This window comes from Halictus rubicundus, chromosome 1 (genome assembly GCF_050948215.1).
Source record: "Halictus rubicundus isolate RS-2024b chromosome 1, iyHalRubi1_principal, whole genome shotgun sequence".
Taxonomy (NCBI): Eukaryota; Metazoa; Arthropoda; class Insecta; order Hymenoptera; family Halictidae; genus Halictus; species Halictus rubicundus.
The window spans coordinates 28,843,877-28,864,953 of record NC_135149.1 but is presented as its reverse complement, the minus strand read 5'-3'; the positions used below and the strand labels follow the sequence as shown (position 1 = coordinate 28,864,953).

The window sequence follows — 21,077 nt, the reverse complement described above, 5'->3', positions numbered from 1 at the left end:
TGTGGTCGAACGTGTACTACACGCTTAGGCCTCTAGAATCCCGTGTGGTCTTTCAAGACTAGGGTCATCTATAACCCTAGCCATAGGTCGTCGATCGTTATCGACCTGTCGCTGTTGAATTTTTTAGCGAAAGTGCCGAGTTGACTGACCGGGAGCCCCGAAGCTCTCTCTCTCTCTCTCTCTCTCTCTCTCTCTCTCTCTCTCTCTCTCTCCCTCTCTCTTTCTCTCTCTCCCTCATCGAGATTGCGACAACCCCTGGAGAAAGCTTTTCTTCTTCGCGGCATCGATCATCCCCTTCATTCCAACGGAAATTGTTCCTCAAGATTAAACCTGATGAAACTAAAAAAAAAAATACCTGTTGTCTGAAAGTTCTTCAAAGTTGTTCATCTTCCGCTAAAACAGAACGACTCTTTAAATAGACCGGCAGAAATGAAGTGGTTCTTAAAGATAAAATTCACATTGACTATCTTGGCACGTTAAGTATCAAATATCAATCCCAGAGATTCTCACAAAATCAGAGTAACTAATGAAATCGAAATTAGAAATTTAAATTGTATTATAAGGGTTGCTGTCTATAGTCTTCAGTGTGAAATTTAATATGTATTACAGGGGATGCTGTCTATATTTTTCTGTATGAAATTGAAAATGTATTATAGGGGATGCTGTCTGTATTTTTCTTATAAAAATCAATTTCTGAACCTAGTCGAAAATCACTCATACGCGACTGACGTGGCAGTTAACGTGTTAAAATATTCTGTATCAATCGGTATGTTAAATAAATTTGAAACAATTTTGCCAGTTGGTCATTTAGGACAGTAACATTTTAGTAAAATTCACTGCTCTACAGGATACCTGAAGATTTCAAGATAAACTTGATTTTGTGATAAAATCATTGTGAGAATCGTGTATGTAAATGTGATGGGACAAACGAAGATTTTCATTCGATAAAAATTGTTCACTAAGTAAAATTCACTGCAGTGGTCATCTTAAAATGTTTTCTGATATTCTCTTTGGTCAAATCGCGTATTCAAGGATGGCACAGTAAAAGTTCAACCCGACCGAACGAAAATGGTCCTTGAAATGAAATTCACGGTTCCCTCGACCACCGAAAAGTGTTCCATTAATTCCGTAAAACCCGTGCACTTAACGGTAACAAAGGAACAGAAAAACTGCAACGAACGAAAATGGTTTTCCGCATGAAATTTCAAGTGTCCCGGAACCTCGATTCCCGCCGTGCAAACATGGCCGAGGAATTGCTGAATTCACGTCGAGCCGCCGTAAAATAAGAGCGTCAGGACCTATTGGAGATCGGCCAGCCCCCGGCTCTCCAATATTTTTTCTTTTTCCCCAAAAAATTTTTATTCTCGCCCGGTCAAAGTCTCCAATTTGTCCAATCTTTAAATCGTGCCCGGCTGACTGGAAAGGGCGTGACGTTCAGGAATTTTTCCTGATAAAATTAGCTGAATTAATACTTTCTATTAATTAAACAAACACCTCGGTTAGATGCACTTATGCTGTGGAAATTGTAATTATTTATATTTATGTATATTAACAGAATTTTCACCATTTTTTTATCCACCTCGCAGCATCTTTGGAAAAACAGCTTCCGGAAGGAACGCTGCAACTCGGCCATTTTGTAACATTTCGCGACAAAAAAATTACCACAACTAGCCGAACATATGCACTTGTAAACAAGATTTTTTCCGGAAAGAAATGCCGAGAAATTGTTCCAGAAACAATTCCTAAAGATCACGGTTCTATCAGATTAATTAAGCAAGGCTCTTTAATGCAATTATCATAAAACTACAGGGACTTCGTCCTTGAGATTTCCACATTCCAGTGCGCCGGAAACGGCCCGAAAACTGCACGAAAAGTGCACGCCGTGTTCCGGTTCGTTTCGCTATCTGCGGTCCCGCGGAACCGTGAATTCCTCCCCGGTTACAATAAATACCGAGTTTTTAGCATCGTCTGTTTACCGGGGATTTATCATCGCATTAAAACGGGAACGGTCCGTGTGTTATCTCGTTTATGGACCGTGCGAGCGTTCGCGGAACAATAAATTCGAAACGGTGCCGGCAATTATTCCCGGCGCTCTGTGTTTTCTCAAGGAATCTGCGTTCCCTCTCGCGAGCAATCGTCCGTTCCGTAGGCAAACTGTGCGGAACCTCAATCTAGGCTGATTGCTTAGAAACCAGTCCGCTTTATTAGCGATAGATAGAATTCTGTTTCATTATTGCTGCCTGCTATGCCGTGTCCAGCGGATACTTCTCTGATAGGAATTAATTCCTGTCTATAACACCGTGCTCTCTCGTCGATATGATACTGGGTTAACCCCTTGCCCTACAATATCGAATAGAGTCTAATAAACATGTACTAGGGGGACCCATCAGTAATCAATTATTTCGAAATCTAAAACAAACTTTGTAGTAAATTCAAGCTTTTAGTTCTTAATTTATTATATATATATATTCATTTATTGTTCCCCTCAGGGTTACAATCCTATTACATCTCATCTCCTTCCACTCGCAACATCGCATACCCCTAATTACACCGATAGAGAGAGAGAGAGCTACTTGTCGCTTTTCAATATCATCCACGTCTCGCCTTTTTCGTCCTCCACCACTCTCTGTACTGGGTCCGCTCCGACCCGGGCAAAATCTCAAACTGTGCAAAATGCTAAAATTGTCGATATTATGTCGTATATTACCCGTAAGTAATCAATTATTTTGAAATCTGAAACAAACTTGGTAGTAAATTCAAGCTTTTAGTTCTTAATTTATTATATAATCTCCATCATTATTAGTTTGCCATCTTTCCTGCAAATTTTCAATCTCACTCTTATAAAAATCCAGGGTTCGTCAAGCAAAATATGACTCGAGGTGCCTCCTTGCATCTTCTACAGAATGTTTTATTTCTTAAATAATGCTCCAGAGATCCGAAAAGATCAGAGGGAGCAATATCCGGTGAGTACGGGGGTGCGGTCAAACTTCCCATTGCAATTCTTTGATTTTTTCCTGAGCGAGTTTCGCTGTACGGGGCCGGGCATTGCCAATTTGCAGTATTACACCTTTTCTGTGGACTAAAGATGCCCACCTTTTCAATAGTTCTGAATACAGTCGTTGTAATTGCTGACAACACAACTGAGCAGTAACTGTTTCTCCAGGTTTCAACAACTCTAAGTGAATTATGCCACGACAGTCCCACCAAATGCACGGTAACACCTTTCCAAGTGATAAGCTAGGTTCAGGGGTTGATATTGCGGTTTGATTTGCAGGAAGCCATTACTCGGGACGCTTTATGTTATCACAAAGAATCCATTTTTCATCTCCGGTAACGATTCCGCTAAGAAATGGATCTCTACGAAATCTGGATAGCAATGAAGCACAAATTGATCGACGAATATTCCTGTTGGTCTCGGATAATTGACGCGATACCCATATTCCTTGCCTATATGCCTTTCCCATTTCGTGTAGGTGCCTTTGTATAGTTGACCATGCGGACCCAAGGCTTCTCGATAATTCTTGTATACTTAATTTTGGATCGGCTTCCACTGGAGATTTTAGGGTGTCATTATCAAATTCAACTGGTCGTCCGAGGCCTGTCAGAGAGATCATAATCACCAGCAGCAAACCTTCTGAACCAACGTTGACACTTGTCGACCTTCGATACATCTCCATAAACATCGCAAATTTTCTTTGTTGTCACAGTTGCATTAAGTCCCGCATGAAAATGAAAAAGTATGCAATGACGAATATGATCCTCGGAAGGTATGGACCACTTGATTACAGGGTTGGAAAAGAAAATTATACTTTTTCGAATATGTTTACAAGTTCCGCGGGGCCGTGAGCGAATTATTCATCCTGGTTGCATCATACTTCCCGGGGCATCTATTGCTATCGGCTTCTCGAGGGTGCTCTAGCAGCCACTCGAGCCAGCCTCGGATTCTTTCCAAGATCTATCAGACATCCATCGATTCCATGCATTCGCGTGCAAATATTGGAGGCAAACACTCATAACGGGAGTCTCGCAACCTCGGAACAGTTGTTTTTCGGAGCCGATACCGAAAGTGAGAGAGAGAGAGAGAGAGAGAGAGAGAGAGAGAGAGAGAGAGAGAGAGAGAGAGAGAGAGGTAGAGAGGGAGATCAGGGGAACGGTTGTCGAGGTTTTTCGGATGAAATGGTGCACACGGTGTGTCTACGGAAATGTCGGACATGGAAAAAGCGAGCGAAGGAGCCAGAGAAGATACAGGAGAGGATGAGAGGCATGCATTGTCTCGACGCGGATGCTCGTCCGACCGTTATGGATTGGAAAGTATCTGCGGCAAAAGGGAGACAAAGGGAGCAAGGAAAATGGTAGCCGAGGCTTCATAGAGACGTCTTTGTTGCCACGACGGATTGGAAACGCCGCGGAGCTCCGCTGCGAGGACGATCTCGGAGCGTTGCGATGCGAGGCTTCGATTCGCGACGGACAAATCCGCGACGAATCGTTCCGATCCCCGGAAATTGCGACTGGCAAATATATCCGTTAACGATGATCCTCCTGCTTCCGGCTTTCTACATTTTAAAGGGACAAAGTACAGTGATTTCTCTATATATGTCGCCCAGACCTGGATGGTAAATGTCGTGGAATTATCCCCACTACCGCAGGGTATACCCCGTGTGGGGCCTCGGACGCCGAGGAGTATAAACATAACACGGCACGGGTATGTCTCCTGGACGATATATGTCGCTGGCAAGACCCTTGTTGTTGACATATATCGAGATTTCACTGTACGGGGAGAATTGAAAGCCTCGAATATTGTCTTTTTCCATTTGAATTAGTTTGTTTGGTCGTTTTGTAGAATTTGGAGAAAAGACTATTGTGGGAAGTGGAAATTTGTTCATCCCAGTGGAGGCTCTGATAATTTTTATATTAACCTTTTTTGCGATTGGCAAATGTGCCTGTTAACGTGTACAGAATTTGTAGACTAGCTTTAACATTAATATTCGTACCATTCTGAGCTTCTTACATTTATTTCCGTAAAATTGTCTCACTCTGTGTGACAATACAAACTTCAATCCTACCCTAACATGGCTGTTTGAAAAGTGTTCGCTCTCAGTAATAATAAATACTGTTTCATAAAGATTGCTATTTCCTAAAAATATTTTATCCTAGGCTAGTGAATTCTCCTTGCAAGTGGCACAGTATTCTCCTGTTGCGCTTTGTCACGACACAAAATCAAGTTTATAAATTGTTTAACATCGCGTCAATTTTGTTCGTATTTATACAGTTAAGTCTTGATCTAAGCCCAATTCTCGGGACCGTGCGGTGACATAGATCGTGCAGGGTTATCTACTTGTGTCAATTAAACCAACAAATACAGTTGAAATTATATCTTGTTAAGTGTCATTTTAATCAGAAAAATGCCACGAATAAGTTGGCGAAAGTCCCATACAAATATAATGAGAAATAAAAAGGTTTTGTAACTGGATTAGTAGTGGTTCACACCGATATACAGTGGTGGGGATAGGAGAACTGACTAAGATCGTGTAGCTCCTTTCAGCTCAAATCAAGACCTTACTGTAATTTCCACTCTAATTTATTAATTCTATCCAACAACAATTATATTGTCAGAAGCTCTGCCATTTGTCAGATGAAGATATTAAAATTTCCTCACACGGAAATTGTTTGCCATAACTGTTAAACTATTAGTTCTAAACTATTAGTTCTAATTAGTTCTGCCTCCACACATTTTTACACGAAGTAGAGCATTGAAATTTTGTAGAAAATAAGCTTGAAGTCTCTGTGCTGAGTGTTACCATTCGAAAATGGCCCCGAGTAATCATCTGTGACGAAAGAACACTGTGAAAACGGACTCGAACTTCCTCCTTTCACGAAGGGGAGCTCGGTTTATGCCCCGAGGATTCTATGGTGGTTGGTGGCGTGAGATCGATGCTGCTGGTCTGGTTCATCCAAACTCAATCCCCTAATGGTCACTTGAACCTATAGCCGGTTGTGTTCCTAGCAAAAGGTGTTTCGGCGTTCGTCCTTAAGTAGAACTTTCCCCTAACTCTCGAGTTCACTGCGAATCCCATAAGGACATCCGGTGTCCACATACAGTTCGCGCGGACGTTAGGGTGCCATTTCGGACAGCTGCTGGCTGGGAAACCGAAAGGGTTCATCACCGACTCTACGTAGAGCATCCAGGATCGATTGTGGCCGCAGACGACTGGAAAAAATAATTCTTTACGATTTCGGAAACGAGTCAGTCGGGACACTAACCCTGGATATCCTGAGTTGTGAGCTACAGGGAGCTAAAAAAAATTATTTATTGTGTTCTAGTCAAAATTAAATTTTTAGGACAGTGATCTTGTGGGGAATATTTTCTACCGGGAAGTAATTTTAGAAAGAATTTAGAAAATACTAATTTAGAAACAATTTTTAGACATTCAGCTTCAAGGTGTAAACAAATTTAATTTATCTATTATTTTGGGTGACTTGAAGTTTTCTCTGAGTTGCATTTTTAGTGTGTGGGACAATTAATAATTTCTCGACCACATCTAGATAGAAAACGGTACCAATTTTAACTATTAAAGAAAAATACCAATTTTAATTGTGTAACAGCAAAAATATCTCCCAATATATATTACATATATATTACATATATTTTCCCCCAATTTCTCTTTGGAGACAGTAACTAATTGTCTGGCAATTTTCCAATAAAGAAAGAAGCATTTCCAGCGAACAGATTTTTGGCTTTTTTGGGAAGCTCACAGTTCAGGGGTTCCAAGGCTGAACACCAAAGACCATACTGTACTCATTGATCAATCGTGCTATGGTCCTCCGAATCACGCTGCGAAGGTTGCAACCAGGTTGGATGGGTCTACCACCGTTTGGATAGAAATCTACGTGACCCAAAGGATTGGGGAACCCAAAGTTTCCGCCATCCGTGTGGATCACGTCTACGAACATGGCGTCAGCTGCTGTTAGGTGTCCCTCTCGGCCAGTGTTCATGTATAGGGGATAGGCAGCGTCTAGACCTGTGATTCGTCCGACCTGGACAAACGTCTCCACTGAAAATGGCACTTCTTTATCCTGGCAACTTTGCCTACCAGAAGTTGGCCAACGTGTCTCTCCCTGACTGTTATAATCTAAAGAACAACCCGGTAGAGTTCCCATTATTTTTAAAAAATAATGTCCACGAATATAATCCTTAGATCATGGTCCTTTAAATGACTGATTAATTCAGGATTGAAATTGGACATTAAAAAAGTTGTTGGAAGGTCCTCAGACTCTGACACAAAAATGTGGATGCACATTTCTTAAAATTTAAAATAATGATTCTCAAGTATATGTCAAGTTACTGAAAAATTGATTGACAATCAGACTGTGCTATAAATTTATTAAAGGGTACTTTTATAATTTAAAATAGCAATTCCAAACAAAATGATTGAATTATGCAATGACTACTTAATTGATCTGCTAAAATAATTCAAACTCCAATTACTGTCTAAAAATTGATTAAAAAATATACTGTGACAGAAAATGTTCTAAAAAAAGTCTAACTTATAAAATTACTGAGGACGATTCATTAGTGTACAATCACTGTTAAAAATAATCTCTCAAAACAGCCTCAGCTGTCAATCGTCAATTGTCAACACCATTTATAAAAATCGCAAGATTAATTAAAATTAAATTCATTTGCATATGAGTTTCTCTCGGCAACAATTTATGTATTTTCAAATAAATAAAAAGATCTAAGCCACTGGTAGGTAAAATTGATGTCTCAAAACTCACTTTCCGCGGCGATAGGGCTTTCCCCATGAACCCAGCGATCTCAGCGCCCAGGCTGAAGCCAATCACGTGCACGCTCGCCATAGGCACCGCCCCCATGACGTCCAACCAGCCGACAAGTTTGGCCACCTGGGGCCCGACGATCCTAGTGTTTTGGACCGCTGTCACGTACCACGGCAGGCCTGCCAACTTCGCCCAATCCACCAGGATCACGTTATACTCGCCACGTTTCAGATAAACTGGAAAGAAACCGGGGGCTCCGCTGTGAGTGGGGTCGGAGGATTGATTGGACTAACTTTTCTTCTGTTTTCGTTCGACTGAAAACTTTCCTTGCCGACGCAGACCCTTTCTGCATCGACTCCTCGCCAGGGGTCCTGAGTGTTTGCCGAGAGTCCCGAGGTTTCATGATTTCGACTCGCAATAAGCCCTCGGATTTGTGGACACTGCCAACCGTTTAGCTAAATAATTCGGAGACTTGTCGCCCCCTGTTTATTCTCGTTTACTGTCGCTATCGATCTGTCACTGTTTCAAGTTCTCGTTCTTGTTCGATAGATTTTGAAAATTTGCTTTCGGATTATGAAAAGAAAATTTTAAGAGGTTATACATATTTTGAATTATGGGGTAGTCTTGATACGACCATTGAGAAATTGCACTTGCAATTTTTAGGTTATGGTATAGTCTGAGTCCCATTTCTCGTTCATTGCTGAGGACCATCTCACTTGTTTTGTAATTATGAAAAGGAAATTCATAGAGGTTATAAATATTTTGGATAATGCTGTTGTCTTGATATGAAAATTGAAAAATTACACTTGCAATTTTTAGGTTATGACATAACCTGAGTCCCATTTCTCGTTCATTTCCTGAAGACCATCTGATTTGTTTTGAAATTATGAAAAGAAAATTCAATGAGTTTATTAATATTTTAAATAATAGTATTGCCTTGATATGAAAATTGAAAAATTGCACTTGTAATTCTTAGGTTATGACATAACCTGATTTCTCGTACCGTAACGGAATTGATATTTTCAGTATAATATTAATTTCCTGGAGACTATCTTATTTCTTTTGAAATTATGAAAAGAAAATTCAGAGGTTATAAATATTTTGAATAATGCTGTTGTCTTGATATGAAAATTGAGAAATTGCACTTGCAATTTTCAGGTTATGATATAACCTGAGTCCCATTTCTTGTACAGTAACGGAATTGATATTTTCAGTATAATATTCATTTCCTGGAGACTATCTCAGTTGCTTTGAAATTATGAAAAGAAAATTCAGAGGTTATAAATATTTTGAATAATAGTATTGTCTGGAAATGAAACTTGAAAAATTGGACTTGCAATTTTTAGGTTATGACATAACCTGAGTCCCATTTCTCATTCATTTCCCGAAGACCATCTGATTTGTTTTAAAATGATGAAAATAAAATTCGAAGAGGTTATAGATATTGTCGTGACATAAAAATTGAAAATATGAGGGGGATTCATTCAAATATCGGATGCTGAGTTACAGTAAATTGATCGAAGCCAATCACGGCCCGGAAACCCTCCACATGGACACGTTAACATTCGGAATTGAAAGAGCCTGAAATGCATGTCGGATTCGAATATGGATACCGCATGAATGCTGAAGAGAATTTCCATGCAGAAGAGAGGCTCATACAGGCACACGATTCGTCATACTGTCAGAATGTTTTAGCCTGGCTTGGTGATTCCTGTAGCCACTAATGTCCCCGGTTCCATCAATTTCTGTCCGAGGACCTCTTATGAATGGCAACGTGGGACTCCGTTTTTTGTTGGCGAAACTTTTCGAAATCTCTGTTCACAAATTTTCTTATAAATAGGTCAATTGTAGTTTCCCGATGGGCACAAATTGTTTCGATATTAAGGGTGGTTTGAAACGGTGTTCAAGCGGAAAGATAATGGCGAAGTATAGCGAAAGTACCGTCTCTCATCGCGATGGCACTTCCAGATGACGAGCTCTCGCTGTAGCCGTGGATGTAGATGACTGTCGGGTAACGATCATCGAAATTGCTGGTCCGTAACGATGATGGGTCCGCCGGGTCCAACTTTGTTCCGCAGGTTGGGTTCCGTCTGCCATAAAACCGCAAAGAAAGAGCCTGTTTCAAACTCCGTTTAACCGATAATGACAGTAATATCTCCACTAAATTGCTTCTTTAAAGAAATCCGACAAAACTGCAGAAATTTCTACAAATTTGAATTTTGCCGAAGACTTTAGTCCGTCGATCGTCGAATCGATCATACATGAATACCGCAATTCTGCTAATTTACTGAACATTAGATTCGAGTCCAAAAACTCCCATAAAACGCGATGAAAAAATTGTTTAAAATTTTTCACACATTATTCACACATTTACTGTACATCTATTTGCCACGTGAAGTGGCAATTGTCTTCTTAAATAGTTTTTTTATCATGCTGCAGAGGATCTTCAAGCACAATAAAAATTTTTTCTCGAATAAGTTTAACACGATGGAAGTACAGTGATTTCTGTACATATGTCGCGAAGGCTTGGAAGATAAATGTCGCGGAATTATAACACGGCTCCGGTATGTCTCCTAGACTATACATGACGCTGGCAAGACCCGCGTTGTTGACATATCGAAAATTTACTGTAGTATATTTTTATACTTCGGTTATCCTGATTTTTCTTGTTCTGAGTTGCACCAAACCATTTTTATTATAATAAATTTAATGTGTAATTTAACATAAATTTATTATAATTTTATTAAATTAATTTTCACTATTCTACAGAACTTTTTGGAGACAGTTGCAATGGAACTAGCATAAACAGGCTCACGAAAGTATTCGAACGCCCTTTAAAACAGTATAACTTTTTTTAAATTGGAACAAACGACATGATTTTTTTTTTAATAATTAGAAGAATTGGGTTTCCAAATGATGTGCAAAAAAGATTTGTAAAAAATTGCATTTGGTAAGAGTTACATGAGAAAATATAAATGGCACTTTTCGCAACTTTTTTATTTGAACCTGTAATGAAAATTTAAAATATGCGATTTGTAGATCCATGTTAGTTATACACATACCGAAAATTTTATCGAAATCGGTTGACGCAGATAAAAACGGCACCCATCGAAAGGTGTTGCTGTGAATTTTACACTACGATTTTGACCACTTTTAACAATTTATAGCTCGCGTGTGTATTAACTAACGTTGTATAACTAACATAGATCTACAAAACGCATATTTAAAATTTTCATTACAGGCTGAAATAAAAAAGTTGCGAAAAGTGCCATTTTCATTTTCTCACGTAGCTCTCACAAATCTCAATCTTTTCAAAATCTTTTTGGCACATCGTTTGTAAAACCAATTTTTCTAACTGCACAAACAAAAGTCAGGTCGTTCGATACAATTTCAAAAAGGTTACACTATTTTAAAGGGCGTTCGAATACTTCGGCGAGCCCGTGCACGTACCAAAATAAAATGAAATAATTTTTGCACGGTCGGTTTCGGTGACACAAAATCGTTTCGCATTTCGTCGCGTCCAGCAATTTCTTTCTCGCTGACAGAGCCGTTTCGATCGATAGGCAAACGTACCTGGTGTACAGTTGATACTCGATGTCACTGTCAACGTTGATCGGGCAGCAATAGGCGCAGGTACCTGCCGGCAGCGGCGTAACGTGCAGCGGGTTCACACCTAGCAAAAAGGAAACAAACGGTGAAACACGCTCGTCTCGATTCGCTGTTGCCGCGACTCGGCCTCGACCAATCGTGTCTCGGTCGTCGTCATTGAACCTGAGAACACCACAGAGGACACGTGATGTCGCGTGCGTTGCCGATCGACGTTCACTGCCAGATACGCATCGTTCCCATCAGCTATGCATTTTTTCCCCCGATCCGGCGAGAAACGGCTCCAAGTAAAACGGCCGGTGCCGCACTCGACCGCTTTTCGCGATCCTTTCTCTTCTGAACGTTCTCTTCAGGAAATATGCCGGTGCGTTTATAGGAAATGTGGAACACGAATTTTATTGGTCCACGGGACCATGATATTTTCGCGGAAGGACAGATAATGCCTCCGAAGGAATTACGATGAAAGCGTGTCGAAATTTGTAGCAGGAAAAATGATCGTTGCAGAATTAGAGATTCGGCTAATTAGACTCGGGAGAAACTTGCAGTCGGTTATAGTCGCGGAGGAATGGCACAAAATGGCACCAGGCTGAAAGGTGTATGGACGGACCACTCCTTCTTTAATTTTTTGGTGTTTTTCATTCTGTTGGACAAATAATGAGAACCAATTCCTGAGGGACAATGGAATATCGACGTGAAATGGTACCTTGTTGAAAGGGATACGAGTAAGTGTTCGTTTGATGGTATTCTGGTTTACGTAAATTTGTTTAGGCTCCTGGGAGATAGTTATATCTCATTCGTGGCCTCGGTTGAATTAAATTAAAATGGCCATCGGTACCATTTTTCAGATTAACTGGGACTGTCTAGACAGCAGATACTATACGATACAGATACGATCGTCTTGTTCAACTGGAGAAGAGCCTGCGAAAATGGTCAAACGTATAGTAAAAAGTTTATAACATTGATAAGGAATGTTATAGGATCGTCTAGCACTAGGCGTTGCTTAAAATGAAAATGGCCATCGAGATCTTTACCACGATTGAGATCGTCTAGATCCGCTATTTCTAGTCTAACTCAGCTAGGGAGGAACCACAGAAAATGGCCAAGTGATGCAGCTATTAACTAATTTCCCTATATATGTCGCCAAGGCCTGGGTGATAAACGTCGCGGAATTATCCCCACTACCGTATACCCCGTGAGGGGCCCCGGAGCTCGGGTTATGTTTACCTGTACGATACTTGTCACTGGCAAGACCCGTGTCGATGACATATATCGAGAATTCACATCTAGCATCGTTTTGGACGTCGTTTAAAATACAAATGGCCAGTAATATCATTTCCTATCTTACCTAGAACCATCTAGGCACGCTCGCTCGCCTAAACAGGACCCAGAGAAAAATGGCCAAGTGTGTAATAATGGTACAAAAAATGTCACTGACAAGAAACGTGTCTGAGGATGCTCTGGCATCGGTCTAGCGGTCGTTCGAGTTTAAGACGGCTATCGATTCGTCGTCAGGCCGATGCGGGCGTAAGTTAGGGTTCGACTGGTGCTCGCATATCGATTCCGAAACGAGACACCGTGCCGGTTTACGTCCGCGCCGGGGGCAAACATGATCGGGCCGGGTACATAGCTCCGCGACACAAAGCTCCCGTAAAAGTTTAATCGCGAGGCGGATCGCCGGCGCGGGCGTGTACACGCGCGGGCATCACGCGACGGCTACGCTTCGTCATCCCTCCTCCCCCCCCACCCCTCCCCCGGAAACGGACCCTCTCCTTTGTTCGTCGTTCTTCCCCTGGAAATTACAAACTGCCGACGGTGAAATGGCACCGGTGAAAATTTAGCCGGCCGTAAACGTTCCGTCGCTGATTTACGTTTACGCCCGCGCGTTCAATTCCCGCTCCCGGACGCTTTGTCGACGTCGCGTTTACGGGGCCGTCTTTGAACTATTAAACCGCATTGCACCTGACACGTCCGCGCGGACGGTGTCACGCTTACTGCCGGCGACGACTGATGAAATCCGGCCGCGTGTGCTCAACCGACTTGCCCGAAACGGACATCTGCCGTGAAAATTCATCTTTCGCCGACGTCGCTCGAGACACGACGCCTGCGTTTGCCATTCTGTTACGAGGACGATTAGCGCGAAGACACAGGGAGTCGTAGGCATGACTGTTTGGACTCCTTTTATCTGGGACCGTCGCGTGTGGCTGCAGGATTTAGGATTACCGTGATTTCTCTGTGCAGGGTGAGTCACATAACGATTTCACCTCAAACATCTTTGTTGTTTCCAAAGATACGTTAAATGTCTAAAAATGTCTTAAAAATGTCTTAAATGTTTTTATGTCATTTTTTTTAGAGATATCAAGGTCACCTTTATTTTGTAAAATGGAACCATTCCTTTTTAAACACCCGCGATGATAGTCCCTTTTATTAGGAATGGAATGACTATAATTACTCAAGGTCATTCAAGGTCACAGACAGTGAAAACGTATAAGATTTAAATTATTAGAACAGAATAATTAACTCGGACCTAACTCGGACCACCCTTTTGAAACACCCACGATGATAGTCGCTTTTATTGGGAATTCAGTGAATATAATTACTCAAGGTCATTCAAGGTCACGGACAGAGAAAACGTGTAACATTTAAATTATTAGAACAGAATAATTAACTCGGACCTAACCCAGACCACCCTTTTTAAACACCCACGATGATAGTCCCTTTCATTAGGAATCCAGTGACTATGATTACTCAATGTTATTCAAGGTCACGGACAGAGAAAACGGATAATATTTGAAATTTGAGAACAGTATACTTAACCCAGTCCTAACACAGACCACCCTCTTTAAACACCCACGATGATAGTCCCTTTCATTAGGAATTCGGTGACTATGATTACTCAAGGTCATTCAGGGTCACACGCGGAGGAAACGTATAAGATGTAAAATATAAGAGCACAATACCTGTCTTTCATAAATGTTCGAAATTATGTTTGTATATATCGATACATTTTTATAAACAGACTCTGAAGGAACGTCGAACTCTGACAAGTACATCCAAGGTCATATTGATACATGTTGTGATGACACGCTACTGTATATTTTCAACTGTTGTCGGAGCACTCATCTGTAGGCTATCGTTTAGCAAAAATAATCCTTTTCAATTGTATACGTTTCCTCTGTCTGTGACCTTGAATGACCTTCAGTGATTATAATCATTGAATTCCTAATGAAAGGGACTGTCATTGTAGGTGTTTAAAAAGAGGTGGTCCCGTTAAAAAAATGAAGATGACCTTGATATCTCTAGAAAAAATGACACAGAAAGATTTTTTGGTATCGTGTGAGCCCCATTTAACCATTCAACTTTGTCCTCAGGACATTTAATGTATCTTTGAAGACGACAAAGATAATTGAGGTGAAAACGTTAGGCGACTCATCCTGTATATGTCGCCAAGGCCTGGATGATAAACGTCACGGGATTATCCCCACCACCCAGGGGTGTACCCTGTGAGGGTCCACGAAGCTGGAGAGTCCTCGGCAAACATAGCACGGCTCGGGTATGTCTCCTGCACGATACACGTCGCTGCAAGTCCCGTGTTGTTGACATATATCGAGTATTCACTGTATTTCTATTGGACTCTTCTGTTGTGCCAATGGAATTCAGCTTTTTATTCTTCACGTGAAAATGTATAATTGTCTGTTGATAAACCTCGGTCAGTGGGAATTATTGTTAAACGATTATTTAAGATTGGTTAACAAATTTTGTCCATAAACGATTAAATATTTTTGGGGGTGAGAGGGAATATTTATTTTTAGACTTTTGGTGCAAAGATAAATTTAAAATTGAGCGATTGAGTTTTGGCGAATGATAAGAATGCAAAACGACGAACCTTGATAAATTGTTCCTGGATAATCTCTCTTTGTAATGAACTGTACATGCAACTGTCCAGAGAAAAATAAAAACTTCCCAGAAAAATGCAATTCACTTCCAATAAAAACTCCATGGGACTTATGGGTCCCCGAACAAACGTGACTTTAATAGTCCCTAGACAATCTCTCTCGAGTAACAACTATCTGTCGTTGGTTCTTCAAGGCAAGCAGAAGACCTAATGACCGCAGATGACTGGAAAACACATGAGTGCAATTAGTTATCCAATGTTCGCACGCAACGGGGCCGTTCGCACCGGTTCGCCTGTCGTTTTTCCACACAGAGTGGGAAACAGTAGAATCTCGGAGAAAGTGCACGGTCGTTAGTTCGCGTTAATCAACCGCGAGCATTGTGGTCGCGGTGCCATAAGCGCGGAGGTGTGAAAAGGCAAGCGGGACGGAACGACTCGGTGTGCTTCGCAGGCGGTCAGAGGCTCTCTCTCTCTCTCTCTCTCTCTCTCTCTCTCTCGCAGTATCGATCAGCTGGACTGCTCTTAGCGTAATGTAACGGCTGTTCGATTGCAGTGATTTCGCAGTAATCATTTCCTCGCGACCGTGAACGTATTCTATAATCGGCGTTCGTCTGTTAGGGTTGCTTTCCGATCGCCGAGACTCCCGAACGTGTCCGATCGCTCTAATGAATCTTAACGAACTGTAAATTGCGCTTTAATGCACCTCGCGGTTATGTGCTGTCAATTTCGTTACTCTGACGTCATTCCCATTTCGTCGAGCGAGTCACAAAAACGCCGCCGAAGAAAATGGTTTAATCGTATTATGACTGTGAAGTACTACTTCATAAAGTGCACTAAGAGAGAATGGGAATTAGAGAAAGTACAAAATTAATTGGGAAAAAATGTATTGGGGTCGTACATTGGATAGCAACATGGCGGATGAAAATAATATAATAGTGGTACAATCAAGTACCTCATTAATATTGAAGTACAACATATTCATTTAGAGAGTAGCGTTACAAAATCATGGGTAAAAAAATCTTGGAAAGTAAGCCTCGATGGTAACACAACGAAAGAGACATTATAATTGTAGTTCAATTAAATAATGAATTACAGTAGACTAATTAAGAGAGGAACATTGAAAAATCATTGGTAAAAAAATCTTGGAAAATAAGCCCGGATAGTAACACAACAAAAGAACATTATAATAATAGTAAAATTAAATAATGAATTACTGTAGACTAATTAAGAATATTAAGAAATCATTGCTAAAAAAATCTTGGAACATAAGCCTAGATAGTAACACACCAAAAAAAAAAAACAATATAATAGTAGTACAATTAAATAATGAATTACATTAGATTCATTGAGCCAAGAACAATAAAAATTCATTGGTAAAAAATAATTGGAAAATGAGTCTGTACAGTAACACAACTGATACGAGTAACATAATAGTGATACAGTAAACTAAAGTAATGAATTACAGTAGATTCATTGAGCCAAGAACAGTAAAAATTTATTGGTAAAAAATTATTGGAAAATGAGCTTGTACAGTAACACAACTGATAAGAGTAACATAATAGTGATACAGTAAACTAAAGTAATGAATTACAGTAGATTCATTGAGCCAAGAACAGTAAAAATTTATTGGTAAAAAATTATTGGAAAATGAGCTTGTACAGTAACACAACTGATAAGAGTAATATAATAGTGATACAGTAAACTAAAGTAATGAATTACAGTAGACTCATGAAGAGAACACAACTAAAATGACAATATAATAATGATGCAATGAAATGCAGAATTAAAACAGATGCGAACTGAAACTAAGAACAGACAATAAGAAAATAGTAAAAATAGTGTTACCTCTGGACAAGAATGATTAGAAAATAAATGGACAGTTTATTTTGAAAGTGATGCATTTTTTGTTGACAAAATAAAATACAAATACACAAATTATATGATATCTCATTTTTTTTTAAATGGACTTACACCAATTTCAAAATGAACGGTTCAAATATTGCGAAATTACTCGGTAAAGAAAGTAAATTTCAGACGCACTGCACGAATTTGATCGTAGTTCGAGAATGACCTAGCTGCACCAATGCAGCGATTGAACTTGACCAAGAAGTGCATCATTACGCTACCAATGAAGACAGTGAAACGCGCCGACATCTAATGAAATGGACACCAAAGAAATTCCCGAGAGACCGGAACAAGAAAAATCGATAGACGAGTTAACTCATCCCGGCGCATCGCGCGAACTGTGGCTTTATGCAACGATTAAATGGCACGCGGACGAGGATAATTGAACCGTGTGTGCAGCAAGAGCCTCGCATAAACAACGTTTTTATCGGTCGCACTTGGGAAAGTCGGCATGCACCAATTAATGTGCTCGATTTATGGTAATGGATTTCGCGAGCCGGCCCCGTTCACCCAGTCTACGAGCCGAAGTTTCCAGTGAAAGTATGGCTATCCTCATGCCCGACTGGCCACCACTGATAATCCCAGCTGCTCGGGAACTATAACGACGCCTGTTGCAACAGATATTGCCGATACAAACATTCGTTTAATGAAATTACGATTAATTAAATTTATCCGAGTAGAATCTTTTCGGATCCTTGCGAGAAAGGGTGTTCGTGAAAAATTAATATTAAAAGTTCACTCGAGCAGTCTACCGAAATATTGGAAGCGTCACTATTTTAATTCAACATAACAATTTTTATTTTGTTTTAATTAAGGGTCTCGGAGCTTTTCTACAAGCTTTTCTACGCCACTCTTTGTCGTGCAATTTCGCTCGCCCACTCGGGAATTGTAGTCCGAGCTTGCTTGTTCTACGATTAAACCAGTTACTGTGGGTTTTATGATTGAAATGACAGAGAAAGTGGATACGATGATCGACATAATACTTGTCCGCGGCAATGGAAAAGTATTTGCGCGATTTGCGTTTCCTCAGATTTAATAGGAATTCTCTCAGCTTCTTCTTTGAAAGAACCGAGTATTGCAGGCTGAAGATTTTATACTTCTGTGATATTCCAAGGTCCAATAATTTTTTATTGGCTTTTTAATTTATTGGAAGGTATAATTGTGATCTCAAAGTGGGCACATTTTCTTGAGATTCATATTTTTCCTGTACACAAATTTTCATTCGCATAAGAGTGTGCACTCTTAATGTGTTTACACTCTGCAATAAATTTTTTAATAATCACAATATCAGGTTGCAGCGATGGATCAAGATAGTGTTGAATTTCTATGAATTTTCTAGTAGACCTCTGTAATAAAATTTTTAATAATATCAGGTTGCAGCAGTGGATGGATATAGTGTTGAATTTTTATGAATTTTCTGTTTCACTTGAGGTCCACTAGAATCTTGAATAAAATATTCAAATATACAAATTTGTATTTGAACATTTTCTTCAAGATTCTAGTAGACCTTTGTAATAAAATTTTTAATAATATCAGGTTGCAGCAGTGGATGGATATAGTGTTGAATTTTTATGAATTTTCTGTTTCACTTGAGGTCCACTAGAATCTTGAATCAAATGTTCAAATATACAAATTTGTATTTGGACATTTTCTTCAAGATTCTAGTAGACCTTTGTAATAATTTGTTTAATAATATCAGGTTGCAGCAGTGGATGAAGATAGTGTTGAATTTCTATGAATTTTCTGTTTTACTTGAGGTCTACTAGAATCTCGAAGAAACTTTTCAAATAAAAATTTGTATATTTGAACATTTTATGGGTCCAACAGTGAATTCTTCAACATCTTAATTAACATATCAGAGCGAAGAATTTTATGACCGAGGCGACCAATTTTTATGAATTTTCAATGTTACACGAGGCCTGATAGAAATTCGAATGAAGTGTGCAAAGTGCGTTGAATCCTATTCCCCGGAGTATAAAAAGTTTATGTTTGCATAAAAGTCTTCAGAAATTATTCATACAGCCTTCATATAATAGTCATCGCATCAAGATGAAGAAATACATCAAGGGGCTACTAAATTCTACCGAACTTTTTCTTTCGTCTCTGGTCTAATAAACTCCCGAACAAATTCTACAATTTTCACTTAGATCTCACTAATTCCACTGAAAATCATTAAAATTTCTATTGGTGGAAAAATCCTCGGCTTAATTACCCAATACTCGTAAAACGAAGAAAATGATTATTCAATACTCGTAAATCCTCTTAAATAAATTGTATAGTTCTCTCTTTTCTATTTAAAGTTTAATAAAAACTGAATCTATTCTTCGATTCCAACTGTTCCGACATAAACAAATATACCTAATCGTTCAGCACTCATGGTATAAAAATACAAAACACAATACAAAAAAAAACCTAACAATGCAGATTCTTCACTGCCCAGTAATTTTTGCAGAGTGAATTATAGTAATTTCTGTTTATTCACAAGCAGACGAGTGCTAAATCGTAATTTCACTGGTTCGACGGAAACGCCGCAGGAAAATTCATTTTAATGGCTGAATAACGAGAGAGCGGGAGGGAAGGGGGGTGGTAGAATGATCGATGATCTACGTTACCTCTTCTGACGACGACAATGCGGCACAGCACGGAGACAAGAAACTGCGGCACGACCATCTCTCCCAAACAAAACAGCAGAACGGAAGAACTGGATCCTTAGCAACGATAGGTGCGAGAGCAAACTGGCAGAAATCGAGAGCGAGGGATCAGCATGCCGCAGGTTCGAGGATCTCGAGCATGACGCCAGGCGTTACCAGGCACTCTTTCCGCGAACCTGGGAATTGTCTACAGCGAAATGCTCCTCTGTCGCTGACAGGCGACCGATTCGAAACGGAAAGTGGCCATTGACCTTCAAATAATCCGCGATCCAAGCAGACTGGTTTCGATCATCGATTCCCGAGCCGGGTTAATCGCCGCACTAACGCGCTCCAGTGTCACATGTGACCTGGAGACTGCGACCACGTGAATTGTACACTGCCAATGATTAGTATCGAATCCGACCGTCTTAGAAAGTTACTGACTCGGGAATTCACAGTATGTCTCACTACGGTGATCGTTAGGACACCTATCTTGGAGATTTAGAAGGGAAAAAGTGCAAATTGTCTTTGTAAAATGACTGTGATTTAGAGAAGATTCCAGTGGAAAATGGAGGCTGGAAAGTGGAGCCGATGACTCAGGAAATTGTACAGTGACTTATTTTATTGATATGCTCACTGGAACAACTGTACTGTAGACTTGGAACGGAAATATTGCAAATAATTTTTGCAGGTGGCTCTGGTTTCTGAAAAGTTTAATCTTATTGGAAAATGGTGGCTGGAAATAGAATTGATGACTCAGATGACAGTATAATAATATATTTTATTATTACTTTTTAATGAAATACTTGTCCTGAAAACTTCAAACGGAAAAATTGCAAATAATTTTTGCAGGTGGCTCTGGTTTCTGAAAAATTTAATCTTTTTGGAAAATGGTGGCTGGAAATAGAATTGATGACTCAGATGACAGTATAATAATATATTTTATTATTACTTTTTAATGAAATACTTGTCCTGAAAACTTCAAACGGAAAAATTGCAAATAATTTTTGCAGGTGGCTCTGGTTTCTGAAAAGTTTAATCTTATTGGAAAATGGTGGCTGGAAATAGAATTGATGACTCAGAAAACAGTACAATAATATATTTTATTAATGCTCTTATTAAAACAACTCTACTGTAGACTTAGAACGGAAATATTGCAAATAATTTTTGCAAATGACACTGATTTCAGAAAAATTTAATCTTCTTGGAAAATGGTGACTGGAAAGTAGAATTAATGACTCAGAAGACAGTATAATAATATATTTTAT

At 39.7% G+C, this 21,077-nt stretch overlaps 2 protein-coding genes across 4 annotated transcripts in view; one reads left to right on the top strand and one right to left on the bottom strand.

Moving 5' to 3' along the window:
* Positions 1-21,077, top strand: part of LOC143360305 (uncharacterized) — a 99,627-nt gene that overhangs the window by 55,429 nt on the left and 23,121 nt on the right. The gene's annotated exons all lie outside the window — the stretch shown is intronic.
* Positions 4,598-20,670, bottom strand: LOC143360193 (pancreatic lipase-related protein 2-like). Of its 3 annotated transcripts, none has more exons than XM_076798814.1 (6): positions 19,792-20,666; positions 11,350-11,449; positions 9,718-9,866; positions 7,777-8,012; positions 6,792-7,035; positions 4,598-6,208 (listed from the first exon to the last, which is right to left on the bottom strand). In XM_076798814.1, exons 1-6 carry the CDS (start codon positions 19,847-19,849, stop codon positions 5,973-5,975), a joined length of 1,023 nt encoding a protein of 340 aa, XP_076654929.1. In that variant the 5' UTR covers positions 19,850-20,666; the 3' UTR covers positions 4,598-5,972. The 3 variants fall into 3 exon arrangements, with proteins under 3 accessions (XP_076654929.1, XP_076654939.1, XP_076654950.1); XM_076798824.1 differs by lacking the exon at positions 19,792-20,666 and adding an exon at positions 12,728-13,076; XM_076798835.1 differs by having other exon boundaries at positions 5,978-6,208; positions 6,797-7,035; positions 19,792-20,670.

What these genes read in the sequence shown, in the direction of transcription:
- LOC143360193 (XM_076798814.1), bottom strand. Translation starts at nt 19,849, where the DNA reads ATGGTCGTGCCGCAGTTTCTTGTCTCCGTGCTGTGCCGCATTGTCGTC. An exon ending in TGCCATCGCGATGAGAGACG is followed by an intron (nt 8,013 to 9,717) that starts GTACTTTCGCTA and finishes GTTTCTTTCCAG; the next exon opens with TTTATCTGAAACGTGGCGAG. An exon ending in AAGCCCTATCGCCGCGGAAA is followed by an intron (nt 7,036 to 7,776) that starts GTGAGTTTTGAG and finishes ACGTTTGTCCAG; the next exon opens with GTCGGACGAATCACAGGTCT.